At 55.4% G+C, this 22,160-nt stretch overlaps 1 protein-coding gene across 1 annotated transcript; it reads right to left on the bottom strand.

Moving 5' to 3' along the window:
* Window positions 1–3,472: 3,472 nt before the first annotated feature.
* On the bottom strand, window positions 3,473–21,038 carry GSR (glutathione-disulfide reductase). The gene is made up of 12 exons (XM_027853706.1): window positions 21,012–21,038; window positions 19,099–19,187; window positions 18,548–18,617; window positions 16,818–16,965; window positions 14,170–14,224; window positions 11,030–11,129; window positions 10,182–10,268; window positions 9,052–9,210; window positions 7,778–7,889; window positions 5,233–5,364; window positions 4,918–5,051; window positions 3,473–3,743 (listed from the first exon to the last, which is right to left on the bottom strand). Exons 2-12 carry the CDS (start codon window positions 19,182–19,184, stop codon window positions 3,594–3,596), a joined length of 1,233 nt encoding a protein of 410 aa, XP_027709507.1. The 5' UTR covers window positions 19,185–19,187; window positions 21,012–21,038; the 3' UTR covers window positions 3,473–3,593.
* Between the last annotated feature and the right edge of the window lie 1,122 nt (window positions 21,039–22,160).

The following is a 22,160-nucleotide window of genomic DNA, read 5'->3' on the forward strand; positions in this document are numbered from 1 at the left end:
GCCTCCTCGTCCTGGCCGGGCCGCCGCCGCCGCCGCCGCCGTCGCCGCCGCCGCTCCACTCCGCCCTGGGCCGGCCCGACCCTTCGCGTGCCGTCAGCGCCTGCACTCGCCCGCTCGCTCGGCCATCCGCCGTGGACCTCCGCCTCGGGGTCTCGGTTCAGGCGGCGGAAGCGACGACCCAAACCCGGGGCTCCGAAGCCGCTTCCTACTCCGGAGTCCGGGGTAGAGGCGGGTGGCCGGTGCGCCTGCGCCGCCGCCACCACTGCCGCCGGCGTGCCGGCGTCATGACGTCACCGCACGCGCTCCGGGAAACGCCGCGGCGAAGCGGAGAAAGGGAAAGGCGCATCGTTGTTCGTTGCCATGGCGACGGGCTTGGGTTATGCCGCTAAGGCCTCTGGGCCGCCGCCCCGCCCCGCCCCGTTCCGCCGCCGGCTGACCGCGCAGTGGCCGCTGGGAGGGGTGGTGCTTGGGAGGGTCAGCTGACCCTGGGAGGAGGACTTGACGTGAATCCTCCTGGGAACCCCTGGTTGCCGACCAAGAGGAGGCGCCGGTGCAGGTTGCGGCCACTAGAGGGCGCCACAGTGCGGAGAGCGCCGGCAGGAAGACCCGAGTTCAAATCCTGCCCCTGGCTAGTCCTAGCACTGTGCCACCCTGGACGAGATTGTGAACCACTAGCCTGCCTCAGTTTCCCCAGCACCAGCAGGGTGGTTGTGAGGCTCCGGGGAGTTCGTGTTTGTAAAGCCCTTACCCAGGTCCAGGCATACAGTAGATGCTACATAAATGTTTTTTATCCCCTTCCCTAGGCATGCACACCACACCCCAGGAGCCTGGCACCAGGGAGAAAGAATGGGCCTGCCCGGCACCGACAAGCATGACGTGGCACATAGTCGGCGCTTAATAAGTGTTTATCCGATGAAGTGCCTGACAAGGGTCCCAGCGTGGTGAAGGAGGCTCGTGACGGCAGCTCCAGTGCTGCCCCCGCAGCTCCCAGAGACCCTCAGGGAGGTTGTGTGCCACACTCATGGAGGGCAAATAGAAGCCCCTCACCACTGACCCTTCCCGTCTTCTCGCTTCTCACATTCTATGCCCCTCGCGCACCGGCATCCTCGGCCTGTGCGCACACACACACACACACACACACACACACACACAGCGCAATCTCTGCTCTCCACACCTTTGTACTAGCTGCCCCTAGGCCCTCATGCCTGGAACACCCTCTCCCCTCACCTCCAGCTTTTGGAAGAAACCTCTCCTGGTCTCTCCGGTTGCTAGAGCCCCACTGCCCCAAACCATCTTGCCTTCATTTTTAAAAGTCTGCTCAGTACATTCTTTCCATGTCTCCTCCATCTAGAAGTAAACCCCTCATGGGCAGGGCAGTCTTACTTTTGTCTCTGTGTTCACAGCACCCAGCACTGTGCCTGTTGCTTAAGAACACTTGTCTAATCACAAATATATTTAAACACGCACACATGTATACATGCTAGGAAATATGCATATTTACTGATTTTAATAGGTTCTCCTGAGGCAGCTAGGTGGCAGTGGATAGAACTCGGGCCTTGGAGTCAGCAGGACCTGAGTTCAAATATGGCCTCAGACACTTGACACTTACTGGCTGTGTGACCCTGGGCAAGTCACTTCACCCCAACTGCCTTACCAAAAAAAAAAAAAAAAAAGTTCTCCCTTTGAAAATGCCATTTCAGAATAACCTAATGGCCTATCTTTCCAATTAAAATCTAAATTCTTCAAACCAGATTTCAAGGTTACTTTTTAAAAATTCAGTAGAAGTAGAAAAGAAATTTCTATTGATTAGAGAAATGCAAATCAAAACAACTCTGAGGTACCACATCACACCTAGCGGATTGGCCAACATGACAAAACAGGAGAATGATAAATGTTGGAGAAGATGTGGGAAAATAGGAACACTAATGCATTGTTGGTGGAGTTGTGAAATGATCCAACCATTCTGGAGAGCAATTTGGAACTCTGCCCAAAGGGCTATAAAAATGTACATACCCTTTGACCCAGCAATAGCACTTCTAGCCCAAACAGATCATACAAATTGGAAAAGGACCCACATGTACAAAAATATTTACAGCAGCTCTTTCTGTGGTGGCAAAGAATTGGAAATTGAGAGGATGCCCATCAATTGGAGAATGGCTGAACAAGTTATGGTATGTGAATGTAATGGAATACTATTGTGCTTGAAGAAATGATGAACAGGCTGACTTCAGAAAAACCTGGAAAGACTCGTATGGTCTGATGCTGAGTGAAGTGAGCAGAACCAGGAGAACGTTGTACACAATAACAGCCACATTGTGTGATGACTGACTTTGATAGACTTAACCCTTCTCAACAATGCAAGGATCTAAGACAGCTGTAAAGGCCTCGTGATAGAAAATGCTGTCCACATCCAAAGGAAGGACTCTGGAGTTTGAATGCAGATTGAAGCAGACTGTTTGCTTTTTTTTCCTTCTGTTGTGTCTTGTTTCCTCTTTCTGGTGGTTCCTTCTATTGGTGCTAATTCTTACTTACAAACATCACTAATGTGAAAATACGCTTAATAGGAATGTATAAGTAGAACCTATGTCAGATTGCATGCCACCTTGGGGGGGGATGGAAGGGGAGAAAATTTAACTCGATGTTATGGAAATGAATGTTGAAATTTCTAAATAATAGAAATTATTTAAAATTAAAAAAAAAAGAAAAAGTAGAAAAGGGACCTCTGCGATTTCTCCTCAGATAGCGAGTCGCCATCACGTCCTGTCATGTCTCCAGGGTCAAGCCACACAGGTCTACTGTTCTCTTCCTTATGTGACAGAGCAGAGCCGGGGACAGACGTGGAGAAAAGTCTTTCATCCGTCTTAAGATCGAGTTTCTGCTCAGCATAACCCACGTCCCTCGCCGTTGTTTGTCACTGTTGAGTCATTCACTCGTATCCGACTCTTTGGGGTTTTCTTGGCAAAGATACTGGAGCGGTTTGCCATTTCCTTCTCCAGCTCATTTTACAGATGAGGAAACTGAGGCAAGCAGGGTGAAGTGACTCACCCAGGGTCACCCCCCTAGGAAGTGCCTGAGGCTGGATTTGAACTCAGGAAGATGAGTCTTCCCGATTCCAGGCCCAGGGCTCTATGCGCTGCCTAGGTCCCTAGTTGAGGGTCTGTAAACAGCAGGGAAAGGTGGCCCAGCATCCCAGCCAGGAGGGGGTAGGTTCAAACAATGCAATAAGGTTTTCTCTCAATTCCCACGACCAAATAAAGTTTTCTCCCAAGACAGAAATTGGACCCGACCCATAATTGAATAGAAAGGGAACTGAGCCAGCTCCAGAACCAAGTCACAGGATGGACTCAGTGTGGGTCGCTCAGCTCCCACAATTAACCACTCACTGTCCTAATTCCCTCAGTGTCTAACCCTGGAAAACTGGGCCAGCCGGTGCGAGAGGACGGAAAAACAAAAGCGGGCTCCGTGACAGAAATCATGTCTACTATTTATTGAAAATCTCTGTGACCATAAGGGAACTGGACTGAAATTTACAGTCTACAAAAGAGGAAGGAGAAAAGAGGCACCTGGCAGTGGTCCCCAAGGGTCTGCCTCTCTCAGCGGAGCGTGACCAGCTCTTCCGAAGAGGTTGGGTGGATGGCCACCGTGTTGTCAAAGTCGGCCTTTCTGGCCCCCATCTTCACAGCCACCGCAAAGCCTTGAAGCATCTCGTCGCACCCGATTCCCTGCATGTGGATCCCCACCACCTGGAGAAGGCAGAGATCATTAGACCTTACCCGGCAGCCAGCGTGGACACCTTCCACCACAAGCCTGCGCACAGTGGGTCTCCACTGCTCCTCAGGAACACCTAGGAAATGTTCTAAAAATTAAAAGCTTTGGTTCCAAGGTCCCTTCAGCAAGAACCTTCAGGACAGCTCTTCCCATCCTCCTATCATGAAGAAGGTGAATGACAACAACTGGTATTTCTATGAGGATGTGAGACAAAGTCCTTGGCACTGAGGCTCGGGAGCTGAACGAGGGGGGAGATTCAGGCATGAGGAAACAACCCATTTCCAAGGAATTCCATCTCCTCTAAGGGGAATGAATGGGCCACGCAGGGAAGCAGAGGGCTCCTGTCCCCAGAGGACCTCAAGTGGAGGCTGGGTGACCCCATTTTGGGAGGATGTTCTGGGGTGTTCCTGTGCAGCTCAGGACAGCTTGGAGGGGTCTTTACTGTGATACTCTGTGACTCTCAGATGTGACTTGCTCGTGGGGGCAGTTTAGCCATAGAAGAGCACCTCCTCCCAAAACGCACACCCCATATCCGTTCCAGGAAGGCTCAGGAGCCTGGAGGCCCCTCGGAGATGTGGCCAGCCATCCTCCCAACACCTTCCCAGGACAGAGGAGGAAGCGGGGGAAGGATTCGCCTTGCGACCCTGCAGCGGGCTCTTCCCACGTGCAGCCTCTGCCCAGACACCCCGTCCCCACCCTTTAGGAGCGAACGCCCGCTCCTCCATCCTTCTAACCATACTGCCTGGAAAAGGAGCCAAATGAGAAGCATGCTTTTGGACACGATCAATAGGGGAATTTGTTTGTTCCAAAGGTTTCCTTTTTCCCCCTGAAGACAGAGGACAAAGGGAATATAAATGTTTACTTAACTAGAAAAAAATAATTAAAAAGATGTCATAGCATGACCTCTACTGATAGGAGATAACATTTGTATAGTACTCTGCAAACCATAAAGTGTTACAAAATGCTAGCTATTATCGTTACTATGTGCAAGTAATGGTCTTGGGGAAGATAAAACTAAAACATAATTTACATGCAGGAAATGAAATATCCCAAGAGTTCACTGGCCATTGGCCCCTCCCTCCCTCCTCATGGAAGCTCCCCAGTTCCCTCCCACCCCAATGTTCCCACTGTACAGGCGTGGCCCTCTACCTTCTCTTCCTGGAGGGCACACACCATCTTCATCACACACTTGGTTTTCCTTCTAGTCACCGCATGGTACATGGGGGTAAAGGCGGTCACATAGATCTTCACATTTTCTTTCCCATACTTAGAAATGGCTTCATCTGAAAGGCAAATGAACACCATCTCCGTCCTGGGCTTCCCAAGAGGCACAAGGGCAGAGGGAGGAGGGAGGAGGGAGGCGAGCCCGAAGGCAAGGCCCGCTGGGGAGCCTGAACACCGCTCCTCCTTCCCTGAGAGACGGCGGGAGAAGGCAGGCCCACAAAATGGCGGCACAGCTCCTACCTTCCGTGAGTCCCACCGTTCCAATCGGCGGGTGACTGAAGACAACAGTCGGAATGTTTTCATAGTCTAGCCTGGAGTCCAATTTGCATTCAAAAAGTCTATGGGCAAGCTTCCTTCCCGCGGCGATGGCGACTGCAAATACAAGATGGGCATGAGGATGGGACTTACTCTTGAGGCTTAAATTCCTCAGGTCAGCTGGCCCCTGGATGCCGCAGACAGGTAGGGAGGGTGCTGTGGGGACACCGTTCCTTCATGGACCCAGCACGTGGGCATCATGGCAGCTCTGTCCGCTTAGGGGAATGCTATGAACCTATGCGGTCCCATCAAGCCATGTGCATCAGCAATCCACCCACAGTCTGGGTCTAGGCTGCCATCTTAGACAGTCTTAACCAAGGCTGGTGTCTTGGAAGTCTTTGCCAAAACAAAGAAACCAAACATTCTGAAGAGCATATCCTTACTGAGCTAGAGACTCTTAGTTTGGGGCTACAATGGCGGCTTCAATCCTGAGACCAGAACCCTCAGGAAAGGGCAGGGGGCAGGCTTGAGAGCAAAGTGTGCTGACTCACGGTAAAGAAGACAGGGTGCCCCACCTCAAGGCAGTTCTAAGGCATGGCCAGAAGACCCAGGAATAAAAACCTCAAGACACCCCCCCATTCATCGTATTGGAAATCAGCCACCTCATAAGCCTGGAGAGCTCCACTCCAGCACCAAGGGCACGAGCTCTCTGCCCACTTCCCACTGGTCCGGCCGGCCGATGACTGAAGACAGCAGCACCAAAGGCTTTGGCTGGGCAGTCCCGCCCCCAGGATGGGATGGGATAGTCACTGCCGAAGGGAGTTGTGGACACCAGCCCCGTGGCTCCTCCATCTCAGGACCTTTGTTCCCTCCCCATCTTCCTGCCCCTGGGCCAGGACTGCCTCAAGACCCTGCTTGTCTCCATGCCCGATGCCATCACATCCTTTGTGCCCTCTCCTGAGGTGACGGGCACTAACTCTGCCCTGGCTCTGGCACTTTCCCATCGTTTTCCTCCCAGGCTCACTGGGGCAAGGTTGCAGGGTGAAGGCTCTGGGCATTTGGGGAAGCCCCTCAATGTATCTACTGTCTATCGGTTTAATGACGGAGAAATGACTCAACACTCAAACAATTCACTTAAGACCACTTGTTATCCCCCAAGAACAATCCAAAACCCAAGTCTTCCTTAGAAAACCGGAGGTCATCTTCTCAAACGACGGGAACAGAGGGCACAAACGCGAGCACATTCTGAGGAAAGCCACAAAAACTGGCAGCAGCCAGAAAAATGACCACAGCATGGCGAGCTGGGCGTCCACCCTTCACACAGAAGCTAATAAAAGACCTCAGCAGCAGGTTTTCACCACCCTTGCACACCACCCACCATCGGTGCTAGGTGGCGCCATAGCACCCAGTCCGGAGTCAGGAAGACCTGAGTTCAAATGTAGCCCCAGATACTTTATAACTGAGTAGCCCTAACCAAGGTGCTTCACCTCCATCTGCCTCAGTTTTCTCATCGGTGAAATGAGATGAATAACACCTTTCTCCTCTCCCTTCCTCCCAGGAAGGCTGTCAAGATTAAATGGGAGACTATTTGCAAAGCAGTTTGCAAACCAAAGTGCTCTCCAAATGCCAGTTATCAGTCATGATTTCCATTTTTCTCCTTCATGGAAAAATGCTTCTGTGGAGGCCTAGGGTCTGAGGAAAGGGTGGCGGGGTGGGCCACAGACAGTGAGAGGAAAAGGTGGCAGGGGCAGGCCGCAGGGAGTGAGAGGAAAGGGTGGCTACATTGGACACCATAAACCAGGCACTTCTGGATGACTGTGCCCCACGATGACCCTCTGCTGTGACCCACAGCTTGTGACCGAAGGCCACCCTTCTCTTGCAGGCATTTGGAAAAATGCTTCTGGGGCCATCTTTCTTGCCCTTCCTTTGCTCGGGGATCCCCGCCCAGAGCCTCCCTTTCCCAGTTCCCCCCACCCCTTGCCAAACAGAAAAGGAAGAAAAACACAACATTTGTAGGAAATGCGCCCAGGTGAGCCAAACCCAGGCTCCTGGGGGGCACGGCCCCAGGTGGCACCACTCCCCAGTATGCTGCCTACGCTGGCCGTCTGTAGGCTGGTGACTACGCCACAGATTTCCAGTTTGGTGCTCAAAAGGACCCAGGACAACCCCTCATTTTACAGAGGAGGAAACTGAGGCTGAGAGAAGACTAGGAAGTCAGAGCTGAGGGAGCCCAGCAGACAGTCATAAGTCAACACATCCTTCAGCGGTCACCCTACAGCCCTAAGGAGGCTCTCTGGTCCCCACCATCAGGGAGGTTGAGGTCGGGGGACGGCCACGGCCGACAAGATCTGAGCCACAGGCCGGCTGACGCCAGCCCGGCTCCACAGGAAGTCTGGCAGCAGGACGGCAAGGCCCAGTGAGCAGGGAGCCACCGGGCTGCCCAGGAGGATAAGAGCAGGGAACCTGCCCAGATGGATAAAAGCGGGGAGGAGGAGGAGGAGGGGGGACATGGAGGAGGGAGGAGGGCTACCTGGAGTAAGCAGAGCTTTCCCACACACGTCCCCGACAGCATAGACGCCCTGTCTGCTGGTGTTCTGGAATTCATCGACCAGGATGTGCCCTTCACCATCGGTCTGAACACCCTGTGATGGCAAATCGTGTGATTACAAACCTCAGTGTCCTCGGCAAGGTGCCGTGGTCCACCAAACCCCCAAGTTAAGGACCGTTTCCCGCAGCGGAACCCTGCTCACTGCACATCACCCAAAAATGCATTTAGCAGGGCAGCTGTATGCCGTGGCGGATGGAGTCCTGGACCTGGTGCCAGGAAGCCCAGGGTTCAAATCCAGACCCTTGGAAAGTCACTTCACCTGTGTGCCTCGGTTCCCTCATCTGTAAAAGGGGATCCTAACAGGCTGTCCCTCTCACACTGGATGAGAATCAGGCAGAATATCTTTGTAAAGTGCTTTGCACAACTCAAAGCACTCCAGAAATGCTAGCGATGGTTATTCCCTCCCCACCGAGGCCCCGGCCAAATCCCGCAGGGAGATGCTCAGGCCCTGGGGCATTTTCTGCTGGCTGGGTCTTGCTCTCCTGGCACGCCCCACTTTTATCTTTTTGTCCCAGAGCGAGGTAGGCCTGGAAAGCTCCCTTTCTCTGATACAGTCAGAGGGGCCTGGCGTCTCCCAGGAAGTCTGTCCAAGAGACCTTGAACTCAGGGCTTCCTGATGCCACCCACCAGGCAACACTGCCTCTCGAGGCACCACAGAAGTGGTGGCCACGCCGGCGGGCAGGAAGAGAATGGACACACGTGAAAGGCGCTTTGGAGGCGGGACAGCCGCACTGTTTGGGACCTCTGCCAAAGGAGGCAGGGAAGAGCGGAGCCAGCGCTCCCTAGCTCAGTGGTGCCGGCCTCCGTCAGCCGTGGCGCCCCGCGGGCACAGAAGGATGAGGAGGGGAGGGGGAGGGAAGGGAGTAAGCATTGACTGAGACCTCCTGGGTGCCAGGCAGCTGCCCAGAGCCTGACAAACGAGTCCTATCTCATCTCACTGGGAGAAAAGGGAGGGACAGTGCCCTGAGGGCAAGATGCAGGAGGGCGGGCCCTGGGTCTGTTCTAAACTGTGTGCCTCCCCCCTGCCAGCCGGGTCAATGCCCCAAGGGCAGCAGCAATGACAAGGTCTCCCTGCCACAGTGTGCGGGCAAAGGGGAGGGATGAGGCACAGCCGGGGGTGGGGTGGGGAGAGGCAGCAGCCGTGCCCTCAGCAGAGGGGGGGCCAGCACCCCACCCCCGCCCAGCGCGGGCCTCACCAGCTTGTTCAGGTTCAAGCCCCTGACGTTGGGGGTGCGCCCGATGGCCCACAGCAGGCAGTCCACGTCCGAGATCGTGGAGAAGGTGGGCTTCCTACCGGGCTCCACCGTCACCACGGTCAGCTCCAAGCCTGACGAGGCCTTCTTCACTTCCTTGATCTGGTCACAAAGACAAGGGATGGTCGGTGGAGGCGGGGTCACTGTACGTCCTGACTCTGCCCGCCCTTCTCAGGGGCCCTCTCTCCTGTCCTCCTGGCAGCCCCCGTACCTAGAGTACACTCCCGCCTCCCCTCTGCTGCTCACCATCCTCGTCTTTCCCAGCTAAGATGCCGCCTCTTTCATGCGGCCTTCCCTGATTTGTCTCTCCTCTCAGACCCCCAGGAGCGATCACCCCCCTTCCTTCTCAAACTATCACTGCTGCCTTGACCTGCAGAGATGTCGCGGCCCCCATTAGAACATGAGCTCTGTGAGGGGAGGGTTTCTTTGGGTCCCCTGCGTGGGAGTCACACCCGGGGTATTGCTGGGACAGGCTGGCAGTGGCTGAGTCACCTTAGCTGTGAGAAGTACCCAGGAGCCTGGGGTCCTGGCTCTGAGGCCAAAGGGATCCCGGAGGCCCTGAAGTCCAGCCTCAAGTTACAGAGGAGAAAACGGGACCAGAGGAGCTAAGGAACTGGCCCAGGGTCTCACAGCTGGTGGTCAGATCCAGCCTGAGACTAGACTGGGACCCAGGTGCAGCGCCCCACGCCAGCTGCCTCGCTGAAGGGCACACTGTCGGCTCTCCTCGGCCAGCCCTTGGGGCAGGGAAGACCAGCCCACGAGCACAGGTCCACACAGCCCAGGAGGACTCAGGGCAGGTGTGCACGCTGACCGGCGGGCGTACAGCGCCTTCCCTTCTCGAGGAAGCCGCCTCACGTTCTGACTGCTGTCCGGGGAGGCACGGATGGGGGCTTATCCTGCCATCAAAAAGCCCGCCCTCTCCCAGCGCAGGCAGAGAGGCTGGGAGAGCCGCCCGCTCTCAGACGGCCTCAGCCTACAGCCACGCTGAGGATGCGCGCCGGGAGGATGGGCCCACTACCCAGGGGGAGCAGGGGGGGAGGGCTGGCCCTGCCCGGACCGCGCCCAGCTGGTACCTGGGAGTACTTCAGGACCTCAATGCCCGCGTTCTCTAGTTCTTCAGTGCAGTTAGAGCTGATCATCGAGTCAAAAGATCGAAGCACCTGCCAGCAAGAGGAAGGGGGGGCGGCAAAGAAGAATCGGTACGGTCAGACGGGATCTAAAGGTCTGGGATCGACCTCTGGCACTACTCCTGACTAGAGCTGGGGGGGACCAAGGAGGCCACCCTGTTAGCAGGGATTCGAACCCAGGTCCTTTGACTTCAAATCCAGGGCCTGTACCACACCCACTGATTACCTATGTGGCTGTGACCCTCTGGGGGAGCCGGGGGAGATGGCCTTGAAGGTCCCAGCCAGCTTAAACCCCGTGAAAGCATCCACCTGGGCTGAGGGCAGCCCTTCAGAGGGGAGGCTAGGGCAGAAATTACAATTCCCAGATTCACCACGTCCACGCGCCAGGAACCCTTCATTTGCCCCAGGATGCCGAGGACAGCCCCTGAGTTTTCAGAAAGTTTAGACTGCTGTCTGGTGGTGGCACCGACAGGGGCTCATCCTGAAGGCAAAAAGCCCACCCTGGGGCAGGCTCCTCCGTGAGAGGCTGGGATTGTCTCCTCGGCCCTACCCCTCAACACGTCCGCACACAGGACTGCCCCTATCGCTCCCGGCATCAGCCGCCCAGCCAGCGCTTGAATCCCTCCCGGATGAGCGGCTCACTACCACCCGGGAAGCCCCCTACTCTGACAAAGAGAATGAGGACACAGAGTCCTGTGACTTCATCATGAGTTATCTAGCGCTTTGTAAACCAGTCTGTTTCATTGTCGGCACCAGCTATCATCACCATCATTTTTATCATCCTTATCCCTCACCCTGTTGTGACGTATCATCAGTGACGTCCGAGAGCCGAGGGCCGAGAGGATGCCAGCTATCTCCACAGCAATGTAGCCGGCACCCACGATCACGCTGCGCCTGGAGAGGAGGCACCGGTGCATTGTAGACGCAAAGACCCAAAGCCCCCCGCCCCGGGGCTCCCGCTCACCTCAGTCTGAGGCCCTGCCTTGCCGTGGCCCCCTGGCTCCTAACCTCATGCTTTCGCTGGGCAGCCTCCAGCCCAGCCCAGCCCCTCTCTCTGCCCCCTCAACCCACTGGAACTCCAGCCGCTGCCGGCCCTTCCATTCTGTGACTGCCTTCTCTTTCTGCTTCCACAAGGACACAGGGCGCCCGGGCGCCCATCCCCTGGGCCCCTCCTTCTCTCGCCCCCCAGGGCCAGGGGGAGCCCAGGTACCCCTCACTCCCACCTCCTGCCTGGCGAGCCTCTCTCCCTCTGACATTCACGCCTACACACCACTCTGGGTTCCTGTTGCTGCCAACGAGACCCTGGCAAACACTCTGGGCCCCGGATCTCCCACTTTCCTCAGGGGCTCCAGCGGCTACCTCATACTCCCCACCCCCCGATCCCTGCCCTCATCCATGGCGGGGCAGTCTAACCAGCCGCATGTGACCCCAGAAGCGAGTGGTGGGCAGAGCTGGAGCTAGGCAAGGGGCCTATTTCACCCCTCTCACCAGCATGGGGACTGGGGAACAGGGTGGGCAGAGAGGCGCTACCAGAGGCGTCATGGTGCCGCTCTGCACGGGTACCAGGCTGATGCTAAGTCCTCCACGTCCATGACACCTCCTGTCTACACTATCTCAGCCACTTAGGCAGGGTCAATTTCCTATCTTAGAGGGTTGTTTAGTTGCGTCTAACTCTTCATGACCCCGCTGGGGTTTTCTTGGCAAAGACACTGGAGGGGCTGGCCATTTCCTTCTCCGGCTCATTTGACAGATGAGGAAACTGAGGCAAGCAGGGTGAAGTGACTTGTCCAGGGTCACACAGCTAGTAACTGTCTGAGGCCGGATTTGAACCCATGAACATGAATGAGTTTTTCTGATTCCAAGCCCAGTGCTCCAGCCACGGGGGAATTGAGCTGCCTGAGTTCAAAAGGATCACAATAACATCTACTTCCAGGGTTACTGTGAAGACTAAAGGAAATAATATCTATAAAAAGTGCTTGGCATAACAAAGAGTTTACAAGGTAGACGCCATAGAGGCCCTAATTCCTTCCCTACCCTTCTCAATCTTATCTGAGCCTCCTCCCACAGTCTCTGGAGGTGCCTGGAACGCCGGCTCCGCTCCTGGCTGCACAGAAAGGCCTTTATTTATCTGACTGACTCTGTCTTGCTTTCCCTCTCTGGCCCCAGAACACAAGCCCTGATTCCATCCCTGGGCCTCCCCTCCTACCCTGCTAAGACCGAGCCCAGCCCATTCCACACCCACCAAACTGGGCAAGAACAGCAGGAGGCCTCGTCATGTGCTGTGCAAAGATAAGCTGTCTTGACAGCGTTCCCCTAACCTCCCAGACTGGGAACCCTAGCAGAAGAAGTGAGGCAGGCAGGGCCTGCACTTGCTGACCTCAGGCTGGCTCTCCGTGGTCACTACTGACTTTTCCAAATGTTCACTAACCTTCTCTTCCACATTTCACTATAGAATTTTCCCAAGTGTCAAAGTGAAGTTCACTGGCCTATCATTTCCAGACTCATTCTCTTCTCTTTTTTGGAAATCAGGACAGCATTTTCCCATCTTCAGGCCCACGGCGGTGCCTTTCTGGGGCTCCACCATCTTTGCAATCCCATTGACACTGGCTGAGCAATCCCATCTGCCAGCTCCTTCAGAATCCTGGAATGCAGCCCTGCGGGGCCAGAGGGCTTTAAATTCCTCGGGGTAGCTGGCTTAGAATTGCCCCACTTCTCTCAGGTTTCAGCTTCCTCCAGGACATTCTTCTTAGGTGCTTTCTGGGCCAAGGGTCATTTTACTTTGGCAGGGTTAAAGGAAGACTCTTCTCTGTGCTCAGTAATCCTCGAGCCTCCACCTCCCACACAGTCTGACCAGTTCTGTGATGGTCCTCTTTTCCCTAATCTAGCTAAAACCAGAAAAAAACAAAACAAAACAGCCTTTTCTGGTCCTTAGCTTTGCTACGGCTCATGCTGAGAGCTCACCTAGGCTTTCAGAGCTTACGGGCTACCAAGTGCGTTTCCCATGTGACTCTGGGTAAGGGATAACTACTGAGCCTCACTTTCTTTAACTATAAAATGGGTACAATGCATTGCGCTACCAACTTCACAGGGTGCTGAGAGGAAAGCACTTGGTAAATCTTAAGGAGGCATTGCTATTATTTATTATCATTAGGAATGTAAACAAACCTCTCTCTGCTCTCCTGACCAAGTTACACTTAGACAACCAACAGCTAAGAAGGAAGAGACAGGAAGAACAAAGGGCCGAGTCCTCGGGCACCTACAGCAGGGGGAGCCACAGAGCTGAAGCGACCAAGCTGCCCCGGTCCCCTGCACTCAGAAGGTCGCAGAACGGTCCGGCAGCTCCAGGCCGTCAACGGCCTTGCTCTGCCCCACCCCAGCCCAGGCCAGGGCCTTGCCCGGCATCATTTATGGGACTCCCTGTTATCTTGATCCGCATAGGACGTTTCTCGAGGCTGTCATGAGGCATTTCAGGGCACATACCCGGGGGTGTGCTGGTAAGTGTTTAACAACCAGGCTCCAGAGACACAAAATGTGCCCATGACATACTTTTAGGTTTAGTCTGCATCATTTACATTTTCTCCATGAATTCTCAAGTCTAGACAATCAACAAAATGGACCTCCACTCAGACCCAACCTCCAACCCCAACCTGGCTGTGAGACCGTGAAAGACTCACCGCCCTCCCTCGTTTTCTTTTGTAAAATGAAGGGACTGGCCTCTGAGGTCCCTTCCATCTCCAAATCAAGGAGCCTATGACCTCCCGGGGCCTCAGTTTCTTCATCTGTGAAAGGGGGGCGATAGTCTCATTTAGAAACCGTGGAGTCCGACAGAGGGGAGGGTCACCAGCAGCCAGCTGGGGCCAGGGTCCCGAGCTCACGAGGGCCCAGCGGGCAGTTTGCCACCCCCACTTAGGGTGAGAGCCTCGTTGGTGCCTACCTGGGTAAGTCTTCCAGCTCGAAGAAGCCATCGCTGGTCATGCCCAAGCTGGCCCCTGGGAAGTAAAGAATAAACTACGGTGACTCCAGAGGCCAGAGGCAAGGCTGAAGATCACCAGCACCCACACGTGGCCCCAGGGAGTGTTACCAAGAAGGCTTCCATGGCAGGGAGCCCAGTGGGAGAGGGCAGACATACGGGGAAGTGACCGCGGTGTAACCGGCAGGAAACATCGATAATACGTCTTTAAAAAATGCTTTGATTAGAGAACTTGTAATATTTGGTTCCCCTTAAAACATCAACCATGTGGGACAGCAAGGTGGCACACGGATAGAGCTCCGAGTGTGGAGTCAGGAGGACCTGAGGGCAAATCCGGCTGACACTTGACACTTACTAGCTGTGTGACCCTGGGCAAGTCACTTAACCCCGACTGCCTCACCAAGAAGCCAAAAAAAATAATAATGACAATGGTAAAAAAATCAACCTTTTGGGGAGGGGATTTAGGGAGAAATAAGGTCAAGACAACTCTATTGCGGTGAGAGGCTGCACAGAGAACCACAATGAGGCATCAAGCCTTGGGCTCGAATCTCAGCTCCATCCCTTCCTCCCCATGTAATCTGGGTCCAGTTCCTTCCTCTGGGCCTCCGCTCCTCCTCTGTGCATGAGGGGGCTGGATGACATAACCTCTGAACGCCCTTGCATAGCGATCTTATGAATCTGCCCCTGAGGAGCTGTGTGAGCACGGGAATTCACCACACCGCTCTGAGCCTCCATTTCCTCATCTGTGAAATGGGGACGGAAAAGCTCATAGCCCCTACTCCACAGCTGCTGGGGAGGTGCTTGTACAACTGCAAACCTTCAAAAGCTGTATCATCGCCACCACCACCACCGTTACTGTTCGAGCAGCCACACAGATTAGCCATTGGGAATGCCCTTTGTAGACCACAGAAGCCTGAGCCGCCATATTGAATCACCACCTCTCAGAGCTGGGAGGGCTTTCAGCGGCATCTGGACAAGCCAACAGCTGCAGATGAGTTCCCCCCACCCCATTCCTGATGAGCGGTTACCAGTCCCCGGTCCGAAGACCACACCTGAGGGGACGGCAGCCACCCCACAGCAGACCGTGGTGCCTGGAGACGGCGCTCTCCGTGAGGAAGGCGCAGCCAACTACAACTTGCAGAACGCCTACTCGCTCTGGAGGGCATCAGGACATGGGCCACTCCAGTCCCCTGGCACGGCTCCCCTCCTCCCTGATCTCTCAGTCATTACCAGCTGCGGCTCGGCCAACACGAGACCAGACAACAATCACCTAGGGCCTGCTACTGTTACTTAGAATAACACCAGCAGCTGACAGGCAGTCTACGGCATTTAAGGTTTGTGACCGCTAATCTGCATTTCACAATAATAACAGGTAGTGGGTGGGCTTTTTTTTTTTTAAATGCCCATTTTACTGATGAGGAAGAGTGGGTCTCAGAGAGTTACAAGCTTCGTCTACAGTGGCAACACTGACAAGGACCGGAAGTGGAATGAGAAACCCCTCTCCCTCCCGATTTCGTCTTTCTGGAGCCTCTCATTCTCAGCACCATCGGTTCATCCGGTGCGCTGGGCGCCGGGGCCTGATGGCCTGAGCTCACTGTAGGCAGCAGGATGTTTGGTTAAACACTCCCCGCTTCCCCTGGGCTCCAACAGCCCATAGGACCTAAGCAAGCCAAGCGGCCCTGTGCCCCGGCTGGTGTTCACGCTGGCCGGCGGCTCTGGCCCTTCCACTATCCCCCCGGAGGTGGCTTTAACAAGTCACCTGGCTCCTCCCAACCCTCTCACAGACTGTCCCACGCTCACATATTTATCTCCCATCCTCCGTCCTCAATTCCGACTTCCGAACACGTCTCTTTAACATCTGCACCGGCCTACGAGCACCCTGTGTGTCCACATCGGTCTCCTTGGACGCCTCTGACCTTTCCTTCCCATCAGAATTGTTTCTCTTTGTGACAGCAAACCCCAAAGGGCCCGTCTGCAGGCCGTGACTCTATATTAACAGCCCTGGGTACCACTGTACCAGAGCGCCAAACTGTAAGCAAATCCAAAAGTTCTAACAGGGATCTTGTTTCCGCTAACATAAAGCTCTGGACACCTAGCCAGTTTGTATCTCGGAGAGCCTGGAGTGTCTCCCCCACCACTCCCCGCCTGTGCCAACACCATCATCCCCTTCTTACAGATGGGAAGCGCTGAGATCTGACCCGTCGTTTGGGCCAGCAGGAGTCACAGTGGGAATTCACCCCTGGGTCTCCTGACTCCCGAGCCAGCCTCCTCGCCACCTGTGACACTGCCCACTTGCACCAGACTTTGGTCACAAATGAAGCGAGCTTCCCTTATGTTCTTCCTTCCCTGCCCCGGACCACGCCGGGGTGTCTGGAGCTCAGGACTGCCAGGTATGCCCCCTCCCTAATGGCAGCTGGCACGTTAGCTCAGTAGTGACCCCACAGGGCTCTGGAGAAGGTCCAGCTGGGGAGGGAGGCAGCACGACCACGAGCTAGCTGTCCAGCCTCCCCAGCTCAAGGAAGGCAGCTAAAAAAATCACCGCTGATGGGATGAGCCGGGAGGACGCAGAGAAGCCCGCAAGCCTGGGGGCATCACGGCCTCTGGACACTCACCGGGGATCTGGTCTTCACTGGGAAGGGTTGGGAAGCCCCCTGTGGCGATCAGGATGTGGGGAGCGCGGTATTTCTTCCCATTCACCTCCACGGTGGGCTCAGGGTCACTTGTGAAGGTTGCATAGCCCCGAATGATGTCTATTTGGGACTGAAAAGAGAAGATGGCTGGGTCACACATGCAGGGAAAGGCAGGGACTTACTTGGTCTACACAGCCACTGTCATTCAATTAAGGACAGCTCACAGCACAAGGCATTCCAAGCGTGACAAAGCACTTCACTCTGGGCACCATCTCCTGCCCTTTTGCTCCACTCACCGTCTGTGGGACAGCCCCGGCCACCACTCTGCCCCTCCAGCCCTCGGGCAGCTGGCCAGTGAGCAGTCAGTGAGGAGAGCGCAGATACAACCTAGGGCAGAGAGGAAGGGAACAGAAAGGGCAGGGATGGCCGGAAGGGCCTGAGTCAGGGCAAGGCTGGGTCAGCGGGGGTGCCTGGAGCAGAGAGAGGGGTGGGGGGGGGGCCTGCCCCCAGAAAAGAAGGCTGTCCACGGCAATCGCCTTCAGAATAGAGGACATCCCCCCCTTCACCAACCATCACAATCCACAACTGCCCAGTCTAGGTAGCTGGCCCTTGGGAGGTCTCTGACCTACAGTGACGTGGGGGCGAAGAAGGGAGGGCCTCACCTAATGAACGTTCATTCATTCACTCATTGCTGAATGTCTCAGTAACTGACGTCTAACAACGTAAACAGTAAACATACATTCCCACGTCACTGACTGGGCCCGACTCTGCAGGCAAGGAAAAAGCTCCGTGAGGAGTCCCTAACTGAGGATAAAGCAACGAGGATAGAGCTGAGGGGGCGAACCTGGGAACACATATGAAAGTCAAAGAAGGAGCTGATTGCTACACACCTCAGAAAATCACACAAGAAAACCCCCTCTTGCTGAAAGCAAGTGATAATGTGCAGACTATCAGAATCTATGGAATGCCAACAGAGAGGAATCCTGGATTCTGTTGACCAAGGAACACGACTGTCAAACTCCAACACTTCAGCAATAAAGATGATTTTGTGTTTGGAGTTTGGCTGCCTCCAGTCAAAAAGCAATTGAAGAGCAGAGAGGGGATGTGGGCTGAGGAATTGATCCCGAGCGGGTGAGAAGGAAAGTCGAGGAAGAGAAGGAAGACGACGATCTATTTATTGGTAGAAACTTAAAGATTATTTTAAGTGTTGCAACAGGGACCTGCATGTTTCTACGTATAAAAAAGCTAGCGTGGGATGGAACACAGGGCAGAGTACACACCAGGCTGATGAATCAGATAATGTAACCAAACTTTCACAATTAGAACAATTAGAACCCTGAACCGGCTGGGCGTGGCACATTCCTATAACCCCAGCTACCAGGAAGGCTGATGCTTGAGGGACTCTTTAGCTTGGAGGTCTGAGCTGAAGTAAACTGGCAAGGGTGTCTATCCTATGACCAGGACCCCATGACCAATATGACCAGCCCCTGGGAATGTGTGCAGGCGGGGCGGGGCACCAGGTTGCCTAAGGAGGGGTGACCAGCCCAAGTCAGAAACAGAGCAGGACAAAGCCCTACGCTGATCAGCACCAGACCGGACCCGTGAGTAGCCCTGCATGTACTCCTAGGCTGGACCTAGTCTCAGAAAATGAATACGTAAATTCTAAAAGACAGACTTTGAGCCCCGACGGCTAGAAATCCCAGCAGACAGACCTTGGTGAGGTTGTTCTGATAGATGGTGTTCAGCCGGCTGACGTAGGCATCCCGCTTCTCCTTGATAACTCTACAACGAGATTGGAATCGCTTCAGTCAACAACCAAAATGGCCCCGCGGCCGTCGTAGGCGGGAAAACAGCTCTCCCCATCCACCTGGGCGAGGAGAGCCCGCTAGAACCGGCAGGACGGGAGAAGACCACCCTCCCTCCTCGCAGGACACGACTCCGACCACGGACGTCACTGATTGGAAGCCGCCTCCCCTGCTCCAGTTTTGGCTCTGGGAGCTGAGCTAGGAGTCCACGTGCCTCACTGAGCCCCTTCTCAAGTGCACGCTGCCAGAGGGCAGCGTCTATACTGCCTTTCCCTTCACCTCTCCTGCACAAAGCCCAGGAGCTCATGTGTCCCAGGGCTGAATTAATGGCAGGAGAACTCGCTGTGTGCTCGCGCTATCTGCTTCTGTTCCAAACATTCACCACAGTCAGGACCCCCCAGCCCTCGGCTCCGTCTACACCGGCATCCAGACCGCGCCCTGTGTGCCACCACACTCACCGCCAATTGAACTTAGCATCACAGCTCTGGAAACCGTAATCCTCTTGGTCGTGAATGAGCTCTGAGTGGACGGCGGTGTTCCACATGACCTGGGAGAGAAGCACCAGGAGACCAGCGGGCGGTCAGTGAGAGGGAACCCGCTGCATCGCCAGCTCTCGGGGCAGAGGCTGGGTCTTGCTACAGCCCGACGACCATCCCTCGCCCTGGAGCTGAGAGACACCATCCTGCGCAGCCCTTGTTGTTCAGAGGGGGAAACTGAGGCCCAGCAGGGAAGTGAACTCCCAAAGTCACCCCGGGGATGGGTAAACAGTGGAGTCTCAGGAATGGCACATGGCACCTGCAGGCTCCGGTGAGCACGGGACTTCATGAATTCAAACACACGGCCCTGGTGGGCGTCAGCAGTACAAGGATGCTGTGAGAGGGTGCGACGACCCGATGAGGCCCTGCCACCTGTGTGACCCTGGCTGAGTCCCTCACCTGCTCAGTGCTTCAGTTTCCTCATCTGTAAAATGAGGAGGTACCTGCCCTCGTGAAACTCCAGGGGCCAAGCTTTGAGTACCGACTCCCCATCTGCCCAATCTGTGTCTTTTTTCTTCCAGAACGCTCTACAGGTGTTACAGTCAGAGGTTGGGAAGCCAAGCCCCCAGACCGCGGGGTACCTGGATTTAGAGGCAGTGGTCCTGCGTGGCCTTGGCCAAGCCCCTTTCCCTCGCCTGGCCTCACCTGACTCCAGATCAGGACAAAGGCAGGCCCCTCCCTCTCACCCGAGGGTTTGGGTTTGTTTTTTTCAATCCACACCCCAAGAAGGGGATTAACTGTTCAGGGAAAAGTCCTCACAATGGGCCCCAAGCCCCTGGGGAGATTCCTGCCCGGACACCCTAATACCAGGAAGCTGCCAACTCCCCAGAGCCTCCTCAAGTCAACTCTGAGCTGGGCCCTGCTGCCCGCCTGGCACCCGTCCAGAAGGGGCGTCCCCGAGAGCGCTACGGGAACCTCACGCCAACACTGCCTGCGGGGGGGGGGGGGGGGGGGCGGGGAATGAGGCCTGCAGTGCCAAAAAGAGGGCACGGGGTGCTGCCCAATGTCTCTGCAGGTGTCTCTACATCCAGACCTAGCTTTGACATCAGACCCACCCCAGTAAAAAGGGTGCGCCCGGCTATGCAAATTCTAGTCTCAGAAAGCAGCCGCATTCTGGCTACACCGGGCTGCCCGGGGGCTCCCCCGGCGATGAGTGCATCCAGAATTCTAGAGGCTGGTCAGGCCACACGGGAGAGAAAGTGGAAGGCCCCACAGGGCACGCCCGGCCCCGCGCCATTAACAGCCAAGTCTGTATTCTAGCGGGGAGACTCGGCACTCTCGGGGGTGACGGCAGCTCACCGGGGCCGATCGCTGCTCGGGGAGCCCAGCGGCTCCCAGGCCTGAGACGATGCCGACCCGATGACTGAGCCGGGGCCACCGCAAACCAGGAGGCAGGACAAAACGGCCTCCCTGACCACACGGCGATGGCCACTCGGGGGGCAAACCGAGACCTAAACTTGAGGCACCTCCTACAGACCCAGCCCAAGGGTCCTGACACCCCAGATCAATGGAAGGGGCCCTGGAGACCAGCGACTTCACCCTCCTCATTGGACAAGTGGGGAAACTGAGGCCCACGCAGGGGAACTGAGCAGCTGAAGGTCCACACATAGGGCCCGAGCTGTAGAGCAGAAAGAGGCCTCAGACTGAGGCCCAGGGAGAGACTGTGACCTGCCACGGTCACTCAAGCAGAAAGCAGGACTCAAACCCAGGTTCTCTGCCTCCCCCCGCACCACACTGCTTCTGTGTGAGCCAGGCTTTGGAGCTCACCTCAGCAGCCCTTCCCAAGGCAGACAGCCCCCCCACCGGCAGACAGAGGAGAAGTTAAGGAAGAGTACCTTTTTGGGCACGCAGCCGACATTCACCTGAAAAAGGAAAACGCAGAGTTTCAGGACAGCAAACCAGACCCCATTCCCCAGCCCTCTCCCAGCCCGAAGGGGCCCGCGTCTGCACCGCAGGGCTGGCAGGCAGCTGTTTTCTGGGTGTTTGTCCCGGTGGGAAAGAAAGGAGGGCAGTAATGTGGTCCGGGCAAAGTTCTGGGAAAAAGAGGGTTCGATGGTCCCGTCAGAAGGTGCTGTCACCCAGGGTGGCTAATTTATTATCGTTTTATTTTATTATAATAATTACTTAAATAAATTATTAATTTTTTAAGTCCAACGTTAAATACTTCCTATCACATAACAAAGGGAACTTCAGTGACCTGGGGAAGAAAATCGTCCCTTTCCAAGGCCTCTCAAAGGTTTCCGTTTCTCCCAGTTTCAGGGTTTAAAAACACAGAAGGAAAATCTTGCTTAAAGTTTACAGCCAGAAGGAACCCCTCACTTTACAGATGGGGAAACTGAGGTCCATCTAGGGACAGGAATTTGTCCAAGGGGACCCAGGAAGGGGAAGAGCCAGAATTTGAACCCAGGCCCTCTGTGTCGAGATCCCCACGGCTTCATCTGCTTCACTACAGCCGAACGGCCTGCTCACAGGGTTCAGGGCGTACGGACCGAGACCCTCCGCTCTCTTCCAGGCCCCTTTAATGGGAAAACTAAGTCCCCCACACTGCTGACCAGACTCTGATCCCGCCCCGAGGCTGCTGCTTCACTTCTACCTGGTTTCCTCCTTGCCCAAGACCCTCCTCTCCTGACGCTGATGCCCCCTCCCCCCCGCCCCGTTGGGAATACTCCTCCCCCCATCTCGGCCATCTGGCTTCCTTCAAGTATCAGCTAAGGTACCGCCTTCTCCAGGAAGTCTTCCCCAACCCTCTGAACTCCAGGGCCTTCCCTCCGTAATTCATCTTCAATTTATCCCGTTTGTATCTCTACTAGTTGTTGGTACGTTGCCTCCCCCATTAGGCAGTGAGCTCCCGGAGAGTGGAAACTGTCTTGTACCTCCAGAGCTCAGCACCATGCCTGGCACACAGTAGGGACTGCCTTTCGCCTGTCTTGGATCCTTAGTGCTCACCACCGTGCCTGGCACACAGTAGGGACTGTCTTTCGCCT

The sequence above is a fragment of the Vombatus ursinus genome, unplaced genomic scaffold (assembly GCF_900497805.2).
Source record: "Vombatus ursinus unplaced genomic scaffold, bare-nosed wombat genome assembly UNPS02010193.1, whole genome shotgun sequence".
Taxonomy (NCBI): domain Eukaryota; kingdom Metazoa; phylum Chordata; class Mammalia; order Diprotodontia; family Vombatidae; genus Vombatus; species Vombatus ursinus.

What these genes read in the sequence shown, in the direction of transcription:
- GSR (XM_027853706.1), bottom strand. Translation starts at nt 19,184, where the DNA reads ATGTGGAACACCGCCGTCCACTCAGAGCTCATTCACGACCAAGAGGAT. An exon ending in GATGCTAAGTTCAATTGGCG is followed by an intron (nt 18,618 to 19,098) that starts GTGAGTGTGGTG and finishes ATCTCGTTGTAG; the next exon opens with AGTTATCAAGGAGAAGCGGG. An exon ending in CAGTGAAGACCAGATCCCCG is followed by an intron (nt 14,225 to 16,817) that starts GTGAGTGTCCAG and finishes TTTACTTCCCAG; the next exon opens with GGGCCAGCTTGGGCATGACC.